The sequence below is a fragment of the Gymnodraco acuticeps genome, unplaced genomic scaffold (assembly GCF_902827175.1).
Source record: "Gymnodraco acuticeps unplaced genomic scaffold, fGymAcu1.1, whole genome shotgun sequence".
NCBI classification, from domain to species: domain Eukaryota; kingdom Metazoa; phylum Chordata; class Actinopteri; order Perciformes; family Bathydraconidae; genus Gymnodraco; species Gymnodraco acuticeps.
Window position 1 is genome coordinate 93925 of NW_022990459.1, and position 24251 is coordinate 118175.

At 39.5% G+C, this 24251-nt stretch overlaps 1 protein-coding gene across 1 annotated transcript; it reads right to left on the reverse strand.

Moving 5' to 3' along the window:
* Positions 1-479: 479 nt before the first annotated feature.
* On the reverse strand, positions 480-17437 carry gnai1 (guanine nucleotide binding protein (G protein), alpha inhibiting activity polypeptide 1). The gene is made up of 9 exons (XM_034225908.1): positions 16960-17437; positions 8639-8681; positions 7373-7514; positions 6531-6688; positions 4873-5001; positions 3491-3620; positions 3164-3317; positions 2064-2283; positions 480-1672 (listed from the first exon to the last, which is right to left on the reverse strand). The coding sequence occupies exons 1-8, from the start codon at positions 17075-17077 to the stop codon at positions 2093-2095; spliced, it is 1065 nt and encodes a 354-aa protein (XP_034081799.1). The 5' UTR covers positions 17078-17437; the 3' UTR covers positions 480-1672; positions 2064-2092.
* Between the last annotated feature and the right edge of the window lie 6814 nt (positions 17438-24251).

The window sequence follows — 24251 nt, forward strand, 5'->3', positions numbered from 1 at the left end:
TGTGGGACAATGTATTTGGAACAAGATATCTCGCTTCATAAGAAATGCATGCACAGTACGACAGTGTGGCAAGCCATTTATGAAGATGTGAAGTGCATCCCAGCCAGCCTACACGAACATCAAAGCATGACCCATCACTGATAAAAGCATCATCTAATTAAGTAGAATTTGTATTCGAGATTCATGATGAAAATGAAACATTTTATCTTTTAGCATATTTAAAAAGAAAAGCTTTCAGGTCATTAACACACATTAAATTAGAGTTTGAGCTCATTCTGCATTAGGAGGCCATGTGATAGCTGCATGACATTTAACGAGAAGATGCAAGATACTGGAAAGGGTAGCTTAATGAAATACATTCATCATGCTTTGTGCTTAAGCAGTTAATTATAGTAGTGCAATAATTAAGCCACCATTAGTGTAAACATGGTTAATTAACTGTAGAAGATACATATGTTTAATAATTGAGCAACTTCACGTGGTTTGTAAATGTTTTTTATTAGCAAAATAAGGGAGATGAGTCTACAAAGATTCTCCATCCGTGGAGAACATACACATACATTTGTGGCAGTTTCTTTATGTGAACAAATCCAGGACTATATTTATTACTCTTCTTGGCAAAGTAGTTCTGACCTCAAATCACAGACCAGTTTTTCCTTGACCATCTTAGTTTCCATCACCTGAATGAATCCTCGAGTAGCGCCTCTACTCTCAAATCACCACCGAAGAACGGCGTCTGAACCTTAAAACATTTCAGACCTCATCCTCGACCTTCACAACCATCTTTTCAGTGGTTCAGTTTTTCTGTCCTTAACACCAAAACTCTCCTCATAATACATTAAAATGTACATTAAAATGTGCCCCCTTGTCTTTGACTTGAGCGCATTATAAGCTCAATGCCTTGACTCACCATTATCCGAATGGTTGGGAAGAATGGATATTTTGTACAGTTTAAAAACCAGAACCCCGGAATCTGAGGGGCAAATGTAACAATTTACATCTCAGTATTGTACTGCGTGATTGGCCAGCGAGGCCTTTCATTGTCATGGCTGGTGGGGGGATGGGGGTAGGGGACTGTGGAGGCTACATATTGATCACCGTGGAGACCTATGTAGCTTTAGACCAGAGGGAAACCTTCCACATCCCGATAGCTCAATGGTGTGCACATAGAAGATAGCAGGGACACTAACATATGAAAACAGTTAACCTCTTTATGTTTAGAACAATTCAGCAGGCAACAGAACAAGCATTGGGACTACAGCCGTGGTAAAAATGCATGCGAAGGCACAAGTACCAACAAACTGGACTCAAAGTTGTGCGCCTTTTCTTCCCTTTTGGTTGTAGGGAAGGAAGAAAAGAAGCATTTCCACCAACAGCAAAGTTTCCTTTTCCAGAGACAGCGGCAGAAGTAACAGCATAAAAGTGATCTCCTCCAAAACTAAATACAAAGTAACTGTTTTTTTTAGTGTGCGGGAAACTTTTGCTGTGACGCTTTTACATAGATACAAACATCCTACACAAATGTCGTAACGCTAGTTCAAAAATGTTCCAAGACAAAAAACATAAATAAAGCTGTTAAAAGTGGCATATAGTACAGCACTGGTCCGTGACTGATCCTCCCGACTCTTCTCATCTTCCCCACCAAAGATGCACAATAAACTGGCTCCACCGCCTGAGGAGAGAAGAGGAGAGAGAAAGAACCATGAAGGACGAGACGGAGGAGGGATGGCCTTGAGCCTTTTCAAAAAGAGAACTTTTGGAGAGGTCGACCTCGCCTCACTATCATTAACAAACATCTAAATGGAGCGGAAAATGTATTTTAGCCGTACATAAAGGAAGGGACAGATTTCAAAATGTGATTATGATGGATTACGCTACATCATTGTGGTCAACTCCAGCTATGCTCCTCCATAATTCTGAATTTTGAAAGAAGATATCCAGAACGCATGCTCCCAAAGTTCCCTTAGTGCTGCACTCTACTTATAAAGTGAAGAAACTCTCATTCATAATGCTGACATGTGATGCAGATATGTGCATCCACCCGCTGACGAAGAGTCCCTTACCAAAAAGAAAAAGGTTATCTTCTCCATCCTCAGAAGAGACCACAGTCTTTCAGGTTGTTCTTGATGATGACGTCGGTGACGGCGTCAAAGACAAACTGCACATTCTTGGTGTCCGTGGCGCAGGTGAAGTGAGTGTAAATCTCCTTGGTGTCCTTCCTCTTGTTCAGGTCCTCAAACTGACACTGAATGTAGGCAGCTGCTTCCTCGTACGTGTTGGAGCCTGGAGCGGGAAGTGAAGACGCAGGAAGTCAATGCATAGGACAAGGTATAGAAGTTGTATATGTATATTGTTAATTGTTAAGACTGACTGACATGGCTGGGCTTCATCCTGCTAACTGGGAATAACGGCTATTATTTTTCATTATATAATTTCATATTAAAGTTGAATGCTCATTCTTTAACATGTTGCTTTTTTTAAATTACAAAAACAAATGTGTTAACATTTTGCAGTCTGTTAGTGTGCAAAAGTCATATAAGACTTCAGGGAGTCACTGCTCCCAGCTAATAATAGCCCATAAATACCCCCAAAAACCACAACTACACTTAGATGTGTTTAAGGATTAAAGGAAAGGTCAGAATATGTGATTATTATTGTGATCATTATTGAGTTTTAAAGGTGCTGGGGGCAGGATTTATTCACTTTGGCCAGAGCCAGGCTAGTTAAATTAAGTTAAATTAAACTAATCTGCTGCTGGGTGTTGCCCTAAGCGAGAATGGTAACGATTTAAATATCCTAATTGTTTTATTAATTCACTCGTAGTAGATAACAGAATGACATTTCAATGTTAAGCTCCTAATTTCTGACATCTTCCTCTCCAAGCTTCCTGTCAGGCACATTCACATCACTTGTATCATCTCATCTGAGACTGAAACACACGCATCTCTGGTCTTGGAGTGTTCATTTAAACTAACAATCTTTGTTTTCTATGTGGAACAAATCTGCTCAAATCGCCAGTGTTTTAATCAAGATTCAAAATCAACTCCATAAGCACATTTGTCATTGGCAGGTTCTAATGGCCTTTTTGTGTTAAAAAAAGATAAAATAAAAAAAAGAATGGGCCATTTCAAAACAATTATTTGTCAAATGAAGCCAGCCTTACCAGCATATTCTGGGTAGCAGATGGTTAGAGGACTCTTCTTGATCTTCTCCTCGAACAGGTCCTTCTTGTTGAGGAAGAGGATGATGGAGGTGTCTGTGAACCACTTGTTGTTGCAGATGCTGTCGAACAGCTTCATACTCTCATGCATTCGGTTCTAAGGAGGAACAGAAAAAAATGATTGCCCACTGATCCATAAGAAAGGGAAAAGCCTTATCATTTATTTCCACTTTGCTATTCCAGTGAACAAGAGGAAGAATTCCCTGGTGTGTACAAACAGCGAGTGCCTGCTTTGATGTTATTCCGTGAGTCAGAGGCTGGAGCACTCACCATCTCCTCGTCCTCGGCCAGCACCAGGTCGTAGTCACTGAGGGCCACGCAGAAGATGATGGCGGTCACTCCCTCAAAGCAATGGATCCACTTCTTCCTCTCAGACCTCTGACCTCCAACATCAAACATTCTGGTCGGGGCGAGAAATACACATTTACACATGTGCCTCAGCATACAGACATACATAGACAATACAGCAGTGTTTACAGTATAAACCCAGAGGCAGAAAGAATCCACGGCAGCGTCGCTGTGGCTGCTCCCCCCTCCTGCAGTGTTTGGTGATGACAGTAAGTGATAGAGGGGAGAGGAAACACAAATGCTTTGTCTTTTGTTACTTCAAAACTGTTCTGATAAAAATCTACTCTAGCAATACTCAAGTGACCAGCAAATGGGAATACTGACAGAACAGCATCTTGTGTTTTCTTCTTGCTTGTAAAGAGCTATAAATGAGGGGGTTTTTACCGCTCGCTTTACTTAACCCACACCAAAGCTGAATGAACCTTATGACACACACTTCATGTATGAATATTTATACCTTTCTCACTTTCGGGAACAATTTCTACAATAGCAAATCCAATTATAAAGAGCAATTTCAAATCTGATTTTAAACGGTAACGTGTGAAACAATTGCATAATAATACATGTAATTGTGGCAAAACAAAACGCCCCATTTAGCTCTTGTGAGAGCTGCTACTACACTGCAGAAGCCACATCTGGGAATACTACGGTTTAAAGGCAGCACTGGGGGAGGGAATGGTGAATGTATAATCGGGTGTGCAAATAAAAGAAGTAATCACATTTACCTCATCAACACAAGAAAGACCGACATAAGGTCAGACCTCTTTAATTGTGTTTATCTTCGAATACAAACTGAACCATTCAAAAAAGGAGTACTTTGCTTTTTACGTGTAGCCCCCGCTGTTTTATCCGTACATTACAAAGAGCAATGGCTACTTTACAGAAGAACTGTTGTGATATACAACTGTGACACTAATTGTGTGTCATCATGAGTGTATTTAAGCTGCGCCTTGAGTAAGAAAGGACATTTAAAAAGCGCTGTGTTTTGTCTCTATGGATCATTTAACATCTATTTCTGTTCTGTTGTATGTCCCAACATCATGAATGTATGTGTCACTAGCATCCCGCTTATGGACTTATAGTGTCATGATATCATCAGGCCTGCTGCCCCCACTTCCTGCTTTTTTCTCTCTCTGAGTCACTGCTGATATATGCAGAACACCTTCACACATTGTGTCACAACTTACATCTGTACATGAGCAAAGGTAATTTCTATGGGAGTGATTGAGTCAGAGGCAGGAAGGAAAGCTAATCAAGGCACCACGTAAAAAAACACTTTGAAGCAAAGAAGGCGAAATTCTCACTTGAAGTGAAGGTCCTTGAATGTGAAGTGCGTCTCCACAATGCCTGTGGTTTTGACTCGGGTCCTCAGGACATCCTGCTGAGTTGGGATGTAGGTGGCCTGGGATATCCTGTCCAAATCGTTCAAGTAGCTAATAGACAGACACAAAGAGAAGGACATTAGGGAAAGCAGAATAATCATAAAAAGGGAGTGAGAGAGAAAGAGAAAATGTGTATCAAGGTCAAGTCTTTATCACTCATTTGAATGAATGACTCCCAATCGGTCTTTAGTTAGAGCTTTAACCGACCCTTTGTTAGCCGTTTTAACCAGATAAAAAACTCAGTTAACCTGAACTGAGGTATTTTCTGTGTGGAGAGCACATTGTTGTGTGTATGGTAGACTCCCTCTGGGTTAGTCCTGGGTTGAAGGTTATGCAGCCGATGGGGAAACTCCCAACATTTCAGAGTCAATGTTTGTTCCGTCTCCCATGGGATAGCCTCTAGTGTTTTCATGGTTGTGAATTGGCATAAGCAGGTATAGAGATTAGAAGGGATGGCATTTTGATCATTTGTTTATTTTTTTCCGCTTAATGAAACCCAGAAACTGCAAGGCAAAGTTGACCTTGAGATGAGTTGAGATGTGTTTTTTTTTAAAAAGGCATTAAGTTCTTTTTAACATTTTATATGGATTTTCTCATGCATACTGCAAGAGATAATTCTTTTTCCATAGAAAGAATAGTTCAACATTAGGTGTAAATGCAACAAAACTTTACAGAATGATCTAGTCTCGCACAATTGTGGGGTCTAATTCCCAGAAAGCGGTACTTTAGCAGCCATCTGTCTATACAAACTTTATTTTTCTGTATGTAGTATAAATAGTTTCAGATTTAAAACTACATTTTCTTACACTCTGGGTGTATTGTGACCTAAGCACTCAAGGTTATTGCTGAAAAATTACAATGGGAAGAAAGATTAGTGACCTCTAGTTGCTATCCGACAAACACTAGTAATCTCCCCTTTACGCTAACAATCCTTTTGTTTGTTTTTCAAGGTATTAAAACAGTAAAAACACACAAGGTTCAGGACATGGCGTTTCCTAGTCATGAAAAGCCCCTGGACAGCAGGATTATAGGAACCAAATAGAAAAGAGCAACAACTGCAGCGCCCTTGGCCTGCGACATAAACACTGATGTTTGCTTCAGAGCGCAACAAAGCAACTGCTTTTTTCCTCATAAAATGGTGATGTCATCTCTCTCTTTGCCAACGGCTCTTGCACAACATGATATACAACTTTCAGGCTGGCCAAGGAAAACAATGGAGCAGTTTAGATGCAGAGGGTTGTGATCACTTCTTTTTAAGCATGTGACAAATGTTCCTGAGCTGAGGTGTAAGGTCCTGGATTAATTGGCTTTCCAGCCTCTGCTCTTCAGGCTTCGTTGAGGAGGGCAAATATTGACAGTGTAAAAGTCCAGACAGGTGCCGGGGCTTTCTGCTCTCTGAGCATGATGAGAGGCAATAACAACTTGTGTTAAGGCAGCAGCTTTCTGTGTTTGGAGAGGAATGGTACTAGTTTGGGCGTTTGTTGACATGAATTGGTGTGCTGGAGGTTTTTCCTTGAGTGAATCATCATTTTGGGAATAAAAATGCAACTTTTTTTAATGTTGTGTGTTATGTGACTCACTATGCTGCCGAGTCATTGAGCTGATACTCGCGGGAGCGGCTGAAGCAGGCATGAACACCTCCATCCTTCCACATGCGCTTAATGACACCGGCCAGCTCCCCCGTCATGAAGCCTTCCTCTGCGGAACCCGCCAGCACAAACAGCTGCCGCGCATCATCCTGAGAGAGGGGAGGCAATAAAGTCAGGATCATAAATCAACCATCCAAGTAATTTAAACCGCTATTATCATTAACAATGACCGGCTGCTACCAAGCTGAAACGCCAGTCACAAGGTTATAAGGATTTTGCAGAGATAGCTTCTGATCAAATGATCGAGGCAGAAGCGCAAAAACATCACCTTACCATACAAAACTCAACTTAAAAGTTCAATATTTGGCTTAAGGACCTGGTATTCTTTCTTAAATTTGAGACGGTAAAATATACTCTTAGGTGCTCTGCAGACTGTTTTTATAATAAATGGCAGTGCTTGATTTCAACAACCTCAAAACACCCCCAACCGAATAGCTGAACATTTTTATTTATTTTCAAAACCTTTTAATATTTTATTTCCTTCTTTTTTTTTTCACCAACTTATATAAGCTTTTATTCACTTATCTGTCTTTGCTTGTTATTCAATTACATTTATATTTATTATTATTGTTTACTTGTGTTATTTTGCTTACATGGAATCAATGTGCTTCTTTGATTAAAGTTGTATCTCTATGGGTTTCCATGGGGATGGCAGTGTCTTACTTTCCCAGGAGTGTTTGCTGACAGTTTACTCAATGTACTAGCTTGTTTCCAACACCCCCGACTCCCTTCAGGTTTCTACTCTACCAGATGACCCTCTCTCTGTCACTCACAGCTCTCGCGGCATCGCCAAAGTCGATCTTGAGGCGCCCCATGGCTCTGATGATGGCGATGATGGACTGGATAGTGTTGCTGTAGACCACAGCCTTGTACTGCTTACATTCCTCTTCTGAGTAGCCTGCCTCGTGGATGATCCTGAAAGAAAAAGGAGGAAAAGACGGTCAAAACATAACCACATTTTTCCAAATGCTACCAGGATAGATAGAAAACACTCATGAAGAAATATGTACGTTGAATAATGTGTTTCAGCTTTCTCAAAAATCACTTATTTTCATCCTCCGCTTTCATTCAATATCCTTTTTCTCTGATATATGTCCAATGTGGTGAAATATAATCAGGCCACATTGGTCCTGATATTTAAGCTTCTCATTCCTGGCTACTTGAATCATGGTTAGTCAGGGGAAAGAAGCATTTTCTACAGTTGCATGTAATTTACTCTGGATAGAAGCATCCACATGCAAACAAAATATAAACTTTCAATTTATTATGTTTCAATGTATTTACTGAATTTATGGTTTAACTCAAAAGATAAGGGGCAAGCTCTCAGGCTTTTACCACAAAAGCTGAATGTGTTGTTAGGGTTACAAAAAACTATTATTTTCAATATTGGTTAATCTGCTTGTTATTTGGACTTTAATATCTTTTACAACATTTTTCAGCCAAAATATGCAGGGTTGGGCAAATTGGTAAATTAACCAAATGTTTGTTTAAGATAATTTCCTTAAATCCGACAACCATAGGGTAAAACGGATATCTCTGAGCACACTGGTATTACAGTGGATTTATGTGTTATTATTTTGATTGTAAGTATAATACCATTTCTATACATCTTTAACAGGTAAAGAACCAATAGAAATATCAAACTGAGCAGCTGCTTAAAATCTGCATCTCTGTATGTCTGCTGATTTATGAGCGATACCATGAGGGTGCTTGTGTAAAATGCAATTCATGTAGGACGCGCGCAGTATGTGGATGATGTATGGAGTTAGTCCTAATGTATTCTGCTGGGTTGTCGTCATGATCAATTATATATGGTAGCTGTTTTCGATGTGATTTTCAGACCATAAATAATACTCAGAGACGCTATAAAAGCATGATTGCTGTTTAACACTGTTTGTATTGAGCAAAATGAATACTGTGCCATTATGCATATCTGATGGGAAAATAAGTCATTGTTGATACGCTGGAGAAAAAAAAGGGTTGTTTTGATTGTTCAGTGTGCAGAATGATGAGATCCAACAGCAGCAAAATGAACTCACTTCATCTGCTTGACAATTGTACTTTTCCCTGATTCGCCAGCGCCTAGAAAAGAAGAAAAATACATTTATTAGAGTGTAAATATCTCAAGAGGTCATTGTTGCCTGAGTCATATCCATTTTAACTAGTGGTGCACGATAATTATCGGCCCGATAATTATCAGTCCGATATTAGGAATTATGACGTCATCCCGATAAACCCGATAAAAGTATTAATAGCCCCGATAATATACAATATATTTTTTGGGTAAAAAAAAAGAAAAAAATACTGCGGTGTGGGTGGATTGGGATGAGGGGCGCTTGTTTTTCCCTCGGCTCCTCCCGTTTGGCCAGTACTGTGGTATTAGTGGTTTAGGAAGAGGGGAGTTCTTCACAAATCCAGCGCTCCCTAACTCATGCCTGGCTGTGACATAAATGGTGTGCGAGTTAGATAGTTCGCTTGCTATTTGTATTAACAAATGCAATGCAGAAGTTCCACGAGGAGGGAAAAAGGCAACGAGCTATAATACTTCCAACCTGATTAGTCACCTGAAACATCGCCATCGCTACGATGGTGTGTTAAAAGCGTACGAAGACGCCTGCGCTGCTAAACTAGCGGCGAATCCAAAACCAGCTGCAAAGGCACCGGGGCTTTTACCTATCGACGAGGCTTTTGAAAAAGGCAAGAAGTTTGCCAGAGACGACCCCAGGGTTAGTTTTGTTCATAGTAGTAATGCTCATGTCATTTGCTCACTACTAGTCTTTTTACCACCAGGTGTGCAAAAACTACAGGTACATTTAATATATATATATATTATATTATTATCGGTATCGGTCTTGAGAAGCAGGAAGTTATCGGTATCGGTTTCAAAAAACCGATATCGTGCATCCCTAATTTTAACCCATGTCACCCAGCTGCTCACTTCCTATACTGCATTTTATGATGATCTAATGTGGCCAAATGGCATGATAAGGAACCATTATTATGAAACCTGAGCGTTACCACGTAAATCAAATGACATATAGAGAGTGTGTGTGTGTAACCCAAAGTCTGTGTATGTCCCCGGTGATTGAGTTTGTCCCTTCCTCCAGGCAGATTTACTCAATTGTTTGATGGCAACAAGCTCAGTCAGAAGTCTCGCTTTGTGATAAAGCTCGCTCTAGTTTGGCGTTACTGTAGGTGTGTTTGGAATTTTTTCAGCAAAATAATCACATCATCAAGGCTCTTGGCTCGCGCACAACTAAAGATGAGAGATTATTATGGAGTTGTGAATAAACATGCTGTCAGCTCAGCATGTGGGGGCACTCAGGGCCAAAACTGAATGACATTGTTGTAGTTGACCGATGAATGATACAACACTGGGATGGAGACAGTGGTGGGAGCATAGTGTTGGCACGCCTTTTGCTTTGCGGATGGCTCAAACGTCACAGCGCCATGCAGTGGCGTAACAAGGTTGTGATTGGCCCCGGTGCAAATATTGTTTTGGGCCCCCCATCGCCCCAAACATAAGCGCACGCTGATGCACTCACACACGCACGGACATACACTCTCTCTAGTCTTTTCTCTTTTGATCGCCGCTCTTGTGCTTTGGTCTGTACATTATAAATGCAAGAAGCTATTACATGTTTTATAATGCTGCCGAACTTGCTGTTGCTAACTACAGTACAGGTTGATTAAACGGTTCGCTCGTCACTCAAGGTATCACATGACATGAAAGAGAGCAAGATCATTGGACAGATAAATTACAAATTAATTTAGGTTGCTTGGTTACTTGGAATATTGCGTTAACCGGTCAATGCCATTGGGGCAAAAAAAATGTTTTGCATGGGCCCCTGGCCGGCTCTGGGCCCCGGTGTGTTGCACCGGCTGCACCGTCGATAGTTACGCCAGTGGCGCCATGGCAACTGCTCTCATTACATCCAGGACATCTCCAATGTGAGGCCGCAGTCACCTGAGGAGGCTTTGTGTGTGTGTGTGTGTGTGTGTGTGTGTGTGTGTGTGTGTGTGTGTGTGTGTGTGTGTGTGACATGGGAACATTATATATTATGTATATGTGGCTTAGTTTCCTCTACTGTAACCGGTCACTTGAAAGTGGCCATTGTATTGGAATATTTTTTCCGAATCAAAGCCATCTGTGATGAAACCACGTTCATCAGCATCTAAAGGGTATTACCAGAAACTACATTACATCTACTAATACGATATCCTCATATTACAGCAGCGTGTACTTATAGGGAGGTTACACTGAAGGCATCTGGCCACAAGGGAAGATGTTTCAAACCACTTGAGAGTGGCAATTCCCTGAGTAAACACCCCCAGCTTCCCCTCTCAGCTCTAGAAACAGAATAAGAGGAAGTCGAATCATACCATTAGGTCTACAGCATTACCTCGTGATACAGTCAGCAGAGATGATCTGCTCTTGCATAATAATTAATCGGCAAAATCTAGTTCCACTTTTCATGTTGCATAAACATCTAAATGAGACACTTTTTCGACAAGCCATTAGTAAATCAGCCTGCTTCACATTATAAGTAACAGTCCTCTGAGAGTTATTTATAACATATTTTAATGCATCCTGCTGCAGCGGGCACACTATCAGTCTGCATTCCTACAAACTTTCCCTCAGCAGGACTGCATGCTGATGGAACAGTGCTGGCACCTCACCTCCACGATAATTAGATGGGATTCACCTGAGGACACAATTTAATTACGTGTACCACTCGGGTGTCGGAGAGCCCTGGGGAGGCTTGACGGCACCGCGGCAGCTCTCTGTACTCTGAGGCCCGACACTGGGTGTGTGAATCTGTGTGAGAGACACGACTGGCCTGCGAGTTGGCAAGGTTGACCCCCTTGGCCAGGCATAGAGCCATTTGCACCATGCCACAGAGACTTCACATACCGACCGACACAGCTCCCCTCAATGTGGGATGCATGAAAATCCACTTAGGGCGAGCTATGAGCCCACAGTTCAAAGAAGCATCCTTATAAAGAAGATTTTAGCTAACCTCAGTTGTGTAACTTCTTAAAGGTTAGGTTACTGAGGCTTTTTTTACAGCTTTGTTTGATACAAAAACAAATGGCCTCTTATCTAATTTATCTAGTAAAAATTCAAAATAACTCCTGATTTTAGAAACTCAAATGTGAGGGGTTTTAAATGTAAGTTACATTACATTAGAAGAAGACCTCACCTTGGATTTTTTTTCACTAGTTTTACAGTTTGTAGACCAAACAGTTTTTAATAAAAAATATCTTTAGTTAGAGCTTTAACCAAATTAATCAGAAAATAGTTGTGACAATAAACAAATCCTTTTCATGGAGGAAATCCCCTTGAATATAAGAACATAAAACTAGATAATCAAGAATGTTCTGCTGACTTTTGATGACATTTCTGAGAACTGATGCTTTAATTCATTAGGAAAGGTGAGTCACATTGGTTGAGAAATCCTTCGATGTTGTGATTAACTTTTTCCCACAGGAATAAGACAATGACGTTAAGTGAATCTACTGTAATCGTGAATATGTAGCTGTAAATTCTGCCATATTTTTCCATTTTAGATCATAGTAACGACGATACGAAAGACCAGTGTACAGAAATTGAAAGCATCAGCCGCACAACTGAAATGGTAATAAGCCTGCCTGCTAATTCCAAGCATTCCAATGGTTAAAATTTGATGAAAACCATAGATTTGGTGTCTCAGTCTTTATCATAATCAATGAGATGGGAGCGCTTATGCAAGTGACTTGGCTCTGGTCCTTCTACACCAGTGATATCATTAGGGTGTGGATCTTGTTAAAGTTTTTAAGTCAAAGAGATACAGAACACAGTCTTCCTGATTTTGCCTCACACACGGACCATCAAGGGTTACATGGCACCACAAGCCTGACCTATAAGTCCTCATGCAGAGTCATGTTACACACCCACAGCTTTGATACACCCACCCCAAAACTGCTCCAGACTCCAAACCACTGGAGCAGCTGGTTTCTGTTTCTAGCGGTTCAAACTATTTTAGGAAAATCCAACCCAACAAGTAAAACTGGAGCGTTTTTTCTCTTCTTCCACAAAGAACAGAGCCGTTTCTATCCCTCAACCACAAACACATTTTCTTTTCTCTTGGAACTTCCTCTGGTTGATCTTCGTGAGGCAGCATGGATGAGGCTTTGAAAACAATAGCATTATGGAGATGAATGTGATTCAAATGGCTACCATGCCTGGGCCTTCTCCATTTACAGATTAACCAAATGTGTTTGCTAATTCTCTTGGAGAATCAGCAAAGTGGGCTTGCATGCAAACCAAAGTAAATATGGCAAAAGACTCTTTTTCAGGCTCCAGATCAACGGCATGAAGATACGTTTGTGCAGGGGGTTTCTAGGGGCCATGCAGCCACCCCAACATGTCCTCTTTAGTGAGCAATGTAAGGGCTTCTAGAGGGCTTGGCACAATGTGCAAACCACATTAGTGATGCCACATTAGCAGCCAAACACCATCCAGCCCCACTCCCTTCTCTGTGTTTTCCACTCGTATTCCCTCATAAATATCCATCTTCCTCTTTCACATTCAGTCCTTTTTCCCCAATATGATTTATTGTCCCTCTCGCTTAATATCCAATTCCTCTTTTTCCTCTCCCTCTGAGGGGATTTAAATATGAGTCATTCATGAAAGATTCCAGGAGCCTCCGTGCTTTGCGCTAACCACCAGGGTAAACGACCAGAGGGATCGAACTGCCAACAAGCAGATCGATGGCTGAAAGATTGTTTCCCACACACTGGGACAGACCAAACTGTTCGAAGAGATGTTTAATGATGCGGACAAAGATATGTTGGAATGCGGACAACTTCATTTGATTACCCCGCATTTTTAAGATAACAAAGCACATCCATGCTGCACTACATGTCTGGTTACATCATTAAAACATGGCAAACATTAGAGAGGGCACAATGACCAATGGTGGAGAAAGGCTGAGGATTATTAATAAGGTCTTCCATCTTCCCACAGTTGCGTGACAGCTATAGAAAGAGTAATTAGGCTGAGGAGATTGTAATCTATTTTAGCACGTAGATATGAATAGTAGGATAATTGGGTCCTGGAGATTATGGGAATCAAATGAGAGCCAAATAAAGACAAAGAGCTAAATGAGAAATATGTTCAGTTTTCAGGGGAGAAAAGATGTCCACCCTCCTCTCTAAAGGACACCTGAGCCTGCCTGGTAGTTTGGATTTGACAGTGTGTACAAAGACTCAAAGATTCAAATCATTTTCATGTAAATTGGAGGTTTTTTTTACGTCAGCTGAACGATTTTATGTCAGTGACAGGGAGCACACATAAGCCTGTGATTAACATTTAGGGTAGCGTTGAGAACCAGGTGGTAAACACATAAACCTGTCACTCACCAAAGCACCAGATGTTTGATGTATACACAAACTTCAACTCATTTAGAAGTCGTAACTTCCATTTCATACAAAGACTTTAGCATACAACAAAAGCTTGATGACAAAAAAATACATATTGCAAGCAGCCCCAATGGTATTAATGGGATAAACTTCCTGTCTCAAATTGGCCATAGTGCATATTCAGATTTGATAGATGTTAACACATCAACATATTTAGGATATATGAAAAAAATGTGTAACCTACTGTAGGAAGTTTGAAATTGTTAGTTGACATAACTTCACATTTTGACACAGTTTGAGTAACGTTAGGTGTTGCCAGACCTCACAAGAGTTTGTTGGAAGAAAAATCACTCTCAAGCAAAGTTAATTTTCTCTTGAACTGTCATTCCAAAGAAATCTAATAATGCCATATTTTTTACCAGCCACCTTGATATAGATATTGCAACGATATTCGTGAGTTGATCAGTGGTGCTGAATATTTACACAATTGTTGAGCAAAAATCAGTATTGGGAAAATAAGGACTGCCTGGGATCATTCATCATTCACTGTAATTCGGCCTTCAAAATCTGAAAAAGACACCATATCTATATAATATATAATTATATATCATTAGAATGCCCAGCCTTACTGTGGAGCAAAACAGTCTGAGTTAATGCGCACTTCTCCCATTAAGGCTAATGGACCTCAGCCTTGCAGTTAGTTTTCTAAAAGGGGCGTGGCACTGGCAAAACCCATATGACACAGATACAGGAAATGGATCCTCAGTGTGTGGTCATCTTGGATACAACACAACTCCACAATGCTTACAGCCTTTTACTACCAAGCCACAAGTTTTTACTGACTTTATATCGATGTTGACTGGGTGTGTTTAGAAAAAAGTCTACTCCAGAGATGCTTACGAATCAACAACTTCAAAACTGAATATTTTCAGTGACTGTTTACCCGCAAGATAAACAACTTAAACTCCTGATTCGAGCCACCCTGTCTCTCTGCAGCAGAGCCTTTTCATTTTTAATGCTTTAGCAGTGTTCTCATCTTACAGCCCCTCTCTTTCTTTCTACTGGTGTCACAGTCTGTCACTGGCAGTAACCTGAAGAGGCTGCCATGCTGAATGGATAAAAACACAAACGGTGCCAAGTCCACCACGCGTGGGGGCCACACGACCTGGCACACGACCTGGCACACAACTGTCACAAAGGCTGATAAACCAAAAACAGAGTGGTTAAACTAACATCGTATGGTGTGTGTCAGAGCTAAGGCTGATGAAAACTCGTATTCCACCCTACAGCATCATAGCAGAAACTTGACCAAACTTGCTCAGTTCAATCAGCAAGTCTCATCTGGCACCTGAGGAATGTGGTCTACCTTTAGTGAGAAAGTATGTGCATTCTTATTCAAACTAAATGATACCAACAACTCACTAAATGTTTTACATATCCCAAACAATCTAAAGAAAACGTCCCTTGAATTAAATGTAATGAAAAACCAATGGTAGAAAGGAGTTGCTAAATTATAGGAAAAAAACAAGGAAATGTTATCTTGTTTTTGCTCACAAATTAGTCCACAAAAGCTCTTATTTTGTGTGTTCTGTCAGCCGTTTGCCTGATATTGGTATTAGTTTCAGATTTCTTGTCCTGGTTACCCACATACCACGTGTGTGTGCATGTCAACATTTCCCAGCGCTAGCCACCTGAGGGGTTGATGGAAAAGTTTTTCACCTACAGTCTCTATTTACAAGGAAAACAGTGGTTCTCCATATGTAAGTAATGCCGTTAATGTACACAAGGCTGGCTTCTAAATGAAAGCAATTCACGTAATTGTGCATACAGGGTTGTAAGAAGAAGCTTTGACGTGACAAACACATGTAATGAATGCAAGACATTACAAAAATGAAGTATAGAAGCCTACTGTGCCATTCATAAAACATTCTTGTGGTAGATTTTTAAGGAGGTATATCGATTTACCATAATCATAGTGGATTCTTAGACACCAACATAGAGCGAATGTGAAAATGCTTTGGAGTCAAAATTGGCTACTGCAGAGAGTAATGAACGGGTCTTAGGCCATTATATCTACATCAGCATGTCATGTCATACAACTGCTTACTTATTTAAGATGATCAATGGCATTTATGTTTCAATGGCTGCTATTGTATTGTCATGTTCATGAGGCTTCAAACTAAAATTACCTTTCATTATTGTAATTTCCTGGATTTGTTGCGCAAGATATTTGCCCTTTTCGGATATCTTTACATGTATCTTGTTCTTGAACTTAAGATGGGTTAAAGACAAGGGAGGCAATAAGGAATTAAACAAAGGAAACTGTAGATAACACTACAGGAGAGGGGGGGAACCCTTCAGTCCCTTATTAGGCTAAACTTTTAATTTAAAACCAGGGATAGGGTCTCTAAACAGCCTAAACTGACTGGACCCAACTAAGTTTTTAGTTAGTCTACATTCAGTCAGGCCTGGGCCCCTAATAAGCCACGAGCATATTTCACTGCATTGTAATGGACTAGACGAGAGGAAATGTGCCATTGTTGTAAGGATTTAGTCAACACAAATGCTCTTCATAGGCTGCTGAATGGACATAGTGTTAACAAAAATGAAAATTGTGACTAGAAATGTGATACAAAACGAATTTAAACACGAATTGATGTTATGTTTTGGATATTTTGGATAGTGTCATTTAACTACTAGGAAATAACGTTATGTTGCGTTTAATGACCAGAGTTGACGGTAAACTAAAGCTAACAAGGAGGATACGACGTTATTCTACCGATGCGGAATTAAAACTTCGTAACATTTTCTAATTGACACCACCTAAAACTGACCATTAACCAGAGAATGAACATACACTAATGTGGTTTTAATGACAGGGCTGGCCCCCCACTCTATAACGGCTGTAGGCGAACACACTTCGCCGAAGTTCGTCCGGCGAACCGAGTCCCCTTACCGAGCAGCAGCAGCTTGACCTCCCTCGCCGCCTTCTCCCCGTCGTCCCTCAGATTCCTGTCGATCATCTTACTGCGCTCCACCGCCGCCTTGTCCTCTGTGCTCAGTGTGCATCCCATCTTCGACTCTGTCCTTCAGACCCAGATGGTGTAAAAAATATTTAAAACACCATATACCCACATTAAATGGTGAAGACTGCCTCGCACACACGCCCTTTTTTAAATGACAGGCAATCGATCTGTTCACGGGGGGAAAAGGGAAGCAATTCGACTTTTTTTTAAAACAGTGAGGCGTTTCTTCTGCTCGCGGAAATAATATCTGTTTAAAATCCTCCTCGCATCCGACGGAAAGATGTGTTGATAGTGAAACAGTTCCTCAGTGATATCTCTTTCACCCGTTCGCCTCCATTCGTTGCGGCGGAGGCTGTTGTATGAACAGCTTCTACTAGAGAGGGCTGACCAGTGTGTTCCGCAAGCAGTGACAACAATCACACTTCCGGTCGGATTCTTCAGAATAAAGGTGTCATTTCCACAAAGCTACATTTAACACAAACCATTCCATTACAATATGTTGTACAATCTACACTCAGAGGTGGAAGAAGTATTGGCTACTAAAGTAAAAGTAGAACTACCAAAGAGCAGAAATACTCGGTTTCAAGTATACATTTTGCATTCAAAATATTACTTAAAATTTAAAAAGTGTTGGCATCAAGGTATACTTAAAGTACTCGTTTACAGATTGGACAATATCAGAATGATATATATTAAATGTTTTGATTTTAATTATTGATGCAATAATGTATTTAACACAGCAGGTTAAGGTGGAGCTAATCATAATTCATTTGTATCGTGCAATGTGTTTGTGGACATACTTCAAGTTTGACTAAAGTTATTTAAGATGTTTGATTACATATCATATAATTAATCCAAGTCTGCAAAATAACTTAAGGTTCAAAATAAATGTGGAGTTATAGTACACTATTTACCACTGAATTGTAGTGGGGTAGAAGTAGGCCTACTAAGTATGAATATATATATTTGTACTTTGTTACTGAACATCACTGCCTATATTATAACAAACTAAATGATACTAAACTATGCTACTGTACTGTATATTCATCTAGGAAAGCCAATATTTCTTAAAATAATGAAATATATAATACAAAAATACCTAGTCTGCACTCATACATTCCATGCTGCAGATAAGTAGTTTAGCAGAAACTTTAGTCTATGAGCAGCACACTGACATTCACACAACATTTAGGAAGTTAAAAAATCACCGTAGTTTGACTGTACTAATGTGATTTTTAAAACCAAAATGTCTTAAATTAAATTGGTTACCCTCAAAATGTGTTATTCTGCCGCTTTTAATTTGGAGGTAAACGCCCAAACCGGAAATTGCATGGCAGCGGATATCAAACCTGAACACTGGTAGCTTTGCTCTCTAGTCCCCAAATAAAAACTCATCATTCTTACTTTGTTCACTTCAGCATGTGGCTTACATTTGAAAATACAATTAAGATAGTGATTAGTTAGCATGTGAGTATAAATGAATGATTTCAACTGAAATTATTGTATAGATATATTAAAAATAAAGGCTGACTATTAATTGCCTGTAACATGTGCACATAACACTCTATAATCATATTGACTGTTCAGCCTAAACTTTTACTGTGTTACCTGCATTTGTAGTGTGCATTGTTCCCATGAGATCTAAGCCTTTGACTGTGGCAGTTTTAGTTCAACCCCCTCCCCATTCAGCTGTACATGACCATTGTTTGTGGTTTAAATTATTCAGCCCGTCAGACAAAGTCAAGTGTGAGTCTTCAAAGTCAACAGTCAGTCCAAAGGTTGACGGCGTTCACTTCAAAACACTCACACGAATGCTCGTGGTGTAAAGTAAACAACCCTGCTTTTCCATGGAATTTTTATTTCAAACACTGGCATTTTTGGATTAAATGCACATTTGTGGGGATGACCTTTCCATTCTAATGTATCTTTCCAGGTTTGTGATCACAAGAGCCAGAGGGTGTATCCCGGCTTAGGCCAAAAAAGGACATTTGTGTTTTTTGAAAAGGACAACAGATCTTATAAAAGATCACACTTCTGTTTTAACATTTAACTTGTTAACTATGTATTTTTATTTTTTGTGAGGATCTATGTGCAAACCATACATTATTCATGAGAAAATGTCATTTGCTAGTTGGCTGTGTGCTTTACACTAACAGTTATTATTTTCAATCATACTAATGACAAAAAGATGGCATGCTGCGTTTTGTGTACACTGTCCATCTTTCCACATGAATAAGAAAAAGCTGGTTTGTTAAACACACATTTAACCTGTTACAGCAGAGATACAGGATATCGTTTAATTTGACAAAACCTAAAAATGCCAATTAAACAGTATATGGAACCACAATGAAGTTGTACAAAATGAACAAATATCTATTATAACATCTGTTAAAAACTATTGTAAAAATAAAAATAAATGTTAACAAGAAATAAATATAAACATATATAGTACAATAAGAATATAACAATGTATTGAGACATGTGCAATATATCAGAATTACAGCTGTTCAGACCATGGTTCAGACACACAAAATGAAATCCAATCCAAATGTTGAAAGTTGTATTTGCCAGATCAGCAGTAAAGTCAGTCAGGTGAGATTGAAGCTGTTTTGACAGGAGTGTTTGTTTGAACAGACAGACAGGCATTTGGCACAGAAAGTCAGCACATGGACAGACCTTCTGGACATGCAGTGAGAGCCAGAGGTGAGGGAATGGTGGTGCTGCTCTCCAGTGGTGAGAATATGGAACTTCACATTGCTGCATATTTATCAAATGTGGATAAAGAATCAAACCATTCAGCTGTCTTTGTTGGATTTGATTTGTTGCAAGAAAGTCTAGTCATACAAAGAGAACATTACTGTCTGCAGAGAGAAAGACGAAAAGTAGAGTTTGGGTTGTGTTCATTCATCATTTGCTTAGGTATTCAACCTTCGACCCAGTTCATCGTTTTCTCTCTTTACTGTCTCTTTTCCCATGGCATAGATCTACGGCCTTGGGTATTGTTGCTATCTCTCTTAAGGAGAAGCAGCTTGGGCGCATTGTTGTTACCAGTCTATGACAGAGCACAAGCCGCCATGTGGTAGTTTACTATTCAGGGATGTAAGTTCCCTGGCGCACATTCTTTTCTATGGACGACAGCTCTAGTTAGATTCAGGGTCCATAATTGTTTAGTCTCACTGATAAAGAATGTTGATTATTACACTCTGAACTAGTTAAAACCTCAAGCTGCAGAAGAGTTCTTCAGAATTGGTTTGGCAACCGCTGTGTCAACTCGTGACACACCACCTGTCTTGTCAATTCTCCGACCGTAACTCCAAATAAACCATCAGTGTTTGCCATCAAAGCTCAAGCTCTCCTTGTGTCTCTTTGAGTCCTGACTCTCCATTGCTACAGATGTTTCCCCCACAGGTTGCATATTTAAACACGGAAGATGGAGAAAAAGAGGGGTCAAGCCTGGCGATAATGAAAGGAGCGTTCTGGAGGTTAGGGAGGCAGTATCAGGGAGTTCAACAGAAGTTGAAGGTCATAAGGTAACACTTTATATTAAGGTACACAAATTAACCATCAACCAGTTGTTAATTAACATGCATATTAGCAGTATATTGGCTCTTTATTAGTCATTATAAAACACTTATTGATGCCTTATTCTACATGACCATATTCTACAAGTAATAAGCTATTAGTTGAGAGTTTTCCCTCAATAACCCTCTAATTAGTGCTTATTTATTGCAAGTAAGGAAGTTGTTGTACATGAGTTTTGGTCTTAATATGCTCTGCTCAATATGGGCCCAATAAGGCAGTAGTACCACAAGAATAGTTATTCTCCCATAATAACACTTAACAAATATGATCTATTCTTATGTAACAAGACATTAAACTATAACAGGGTTCATACACTTTTTCACCAATGATTTTCAATGACTTTTCCATGACTTCTCAATGACCTTTACCTAATTTTCCATGACCAAAAAAAAAATTACCACTGAAAATGGTTTATTTAACATGGAACAGGAACATAAGGTCTGCATATGAAACATGTTGTGCCTATCTAAAACAAATCAAATAGTAGGCTTACTAGCTTCTACACGCTAAAGCAACTGTAGTCAGGGATGCAAACTCAGGTATGAAAAAGGTGACAAGGATCCGAGCCCCCCCCCCGACCCCACGGAATATCGGCTTTAAAATGAGGAATAACAGAGGATTTTAGCAGTCAGAACAACTAAAGCAGCAGGTAATAATAACAGAAACGCCAAAGAGTCACATCTAATAGAAATATATTAAAGCATTTATTTGAATTGTGTAGCAGTCAGTTTATAATTTTGGCAACACTGTTGAGCATTTTGAAAATGTATTTTCATGCCTCTGTGCAAGGCTTAGTCTTTCTATCTGTATAGCCACTGGTGTAAAGTAACTAAGTTCATAAACTCAACAAGTACTATACGTGGGTACAATTTTGAGATACTTGTACTTTATTAAGTATTTCAATGTTTTGCTACTATGTTCTTCTACTCCACTATAGTTCAGACGTACATGGTGTACTTTTACTCCACTACATGTATTTAATACCTTTAGTTACTTCACAGATGTGGATGAATGATGTGAAATATAATCAAGTGTTAAATCAGACTTTAGTTCCACCTGCAGTAAATCCACCAGCTACCCTGCAGTATACTAAAGTCATTCAAACTAGCTTCTCCTTTACCAGCTTTGAGAACACTTTAATGATCAATCATTATAAAACATATCATATATATTATTCTGAAATGGACCAATCTGCACAATGACTACTTTTACTGTCGCTACTTTCACTATATTTTGATGAGAATACTTTTCTACTTTTACTTGAGGAACATTTTGAATGCAGGACTTTTACTGTAACAGAGTATTCCTACACTCTGGTACTTCTACTTTTACTGAAGTACAAGATCTGAGTACTTCTACTTTTACTCAAGTACAATATCTGAGTAATTTTACTTTTACTCAAGTACAATATCTGAGTAATTTTACTTTTACTCAAGTACAAGATCTGAGTACTTCTACTTTTACTCAAGTACAAGATCTGAGTACTTCTACTAAAGTACAAGATCTGAGTACTTCTACTTTTATTAAGAACAAGATCTGAGTAGCCTACTTCTACTAAAGTACAAGATCTGAGTACTTTTACTCTAGTACAATATCTATACTTATACCACCTGTTTATAGCCTATGAGAAAAACTATTAGAAAACGAAGGCTAAAGCTAACGTTAGCAGATGCTAGATAGCGACCATAGCATTGCGACAGAAAAAGGTTTCAGTTCACATCACGCTCTGCCGCTCTGCTCTGAACACCTGAACGGCCCGTTCTATCAGCTGTTCACCAGCGGCTCAGTCTGTGCCACAGTGACTCCGCACAGTTAACGAACGCACCGTAGATAATGTAGCTGACCCTCATCCCGGAGCAGCAGAGTTCAGCCGACAGGCAGGAAGACTCGAGCACACAGCTCGCGCTTCATATATTACAAAATAACACCATGCGCGTCATGATGGCACATACTGTAACAGCTCGCGACCGCAGATTATTTCGGCGGTTAGATAAAATGTAAATTATATTTGACGCAACTTTAGTTACATTTCCATGACTTTTCCAAAACTTTTGGGAAAATATTGTTTTCCATAACTTTTCCAGGGCCTGGAATTTGCATTTTGAATTTCCATGACTTTTCCAGGTTTTCAATGACCGTACGAACCCTGTATAAGTAAATAAATAACTCAAAATTAGGTATTTATATCTAAGAACATGTTCCCTATTTTAAAGTGAAGTCTTGTTCATAACCAATAAGCTAGTAGTTTGACTCTAATTGACCTGAACAGGTTCCCTATTCTAAAGTTGCCTCCTCTTCACACTTTGTAAATACATTATAGCACACAACTACTGAAATTAACCTCAACAGTACATGAACAAAGTAGGCTCACGTTGAAATATCTGTTTTATTAATGAACCACTAAAGAGAGGTTCAGACACATACACAACATGTCAAGTTTCTCCAAGGCTGAGAACATATGCAGCCTGTACTTTTTAATAAAAAACGATTTTTTTAACAGATTTGATGTATTTGTGATCATACTGTGTGACCTGCTTGTATGTACTATACAATAGGTGTACTGTTCTCTCTATGTGTTGTATTGTCTCAGTGTGAACCTAGATTAAACAGCCAGCCAAACTCTTTTGAGAGCCAGGGAATGAGCAGCCATGCTCTTTTATTGACTTAGTTGCAGTCTACTGACATTCAAATGGAGTGAAACTATAAAAAAAGAAGTTACAAGGCACTTAATGATCTCATACATGCAAGTGTAACATACGCAGATTAACACATAGGACCGCTAAGTGTAAACAAGGTAAATATAGCTAATGCTAGCTGTGCAATAAGCATGTTGTATACAGGCTAGTATGGCTAACGCTATCATGTATGCGTCTAAGGCAGTCTATGTGCTAAGGCTAGCGTGAATGCTAACGCAAATGCTAGCTCGAATGCTAACGCATTTTCTCATTCATTCCAAATGTCATCACATAAACACAATACATGTTACTAATCCTACGGTCATTGCTTTCTGATGGACTTGAAGTCTACAGGAAGTAGGAGAAAGCCTACTACAAATGGTACAACCTGAAGAGTAGCACAGGGAACATGTGTAGTAGTCTTTCTCCTACTTCCTGTAGGCCTACCCGGTTTCCTGTCTAACCTTCAGTATACATTTTACAAAAATATAAATGTGCAAATATGAAACATACAGGTCAATATCACCTTGCTATTGGTAGCTGAACTGTCAATACTTCAAAACATATTCTTAGATCTAAATACCTAATTTTGAGTTATTTAGACACAATTAACACTTATAGTTTCATGTCTTGTTACCAGAGATGGGGTCGTTATAAAAAAAAAGTAATATATTACATATTACATATTGCTTTTTAAAAAAGTAATATATTACACTACTTCGTTACTCTCTACATAAAGTAACTCGTTACTTTACTCGTTACTTTACTCGCAGGGCCGGCCCGCCCCTCACTACAGGCAGATCACGCAGACTGCGGCGCACCTACAGTGTGCGCGCCACAGTTTTGCCTCTGCGAGACTCCACTTGCACCCCCAATTACTATTGCTTTAAGGAAGACATAACACAAGTCTTTCTTTTTATATGCTCTAAAATAGGCTACCAGCCTACCACAACAAACTAACAGTC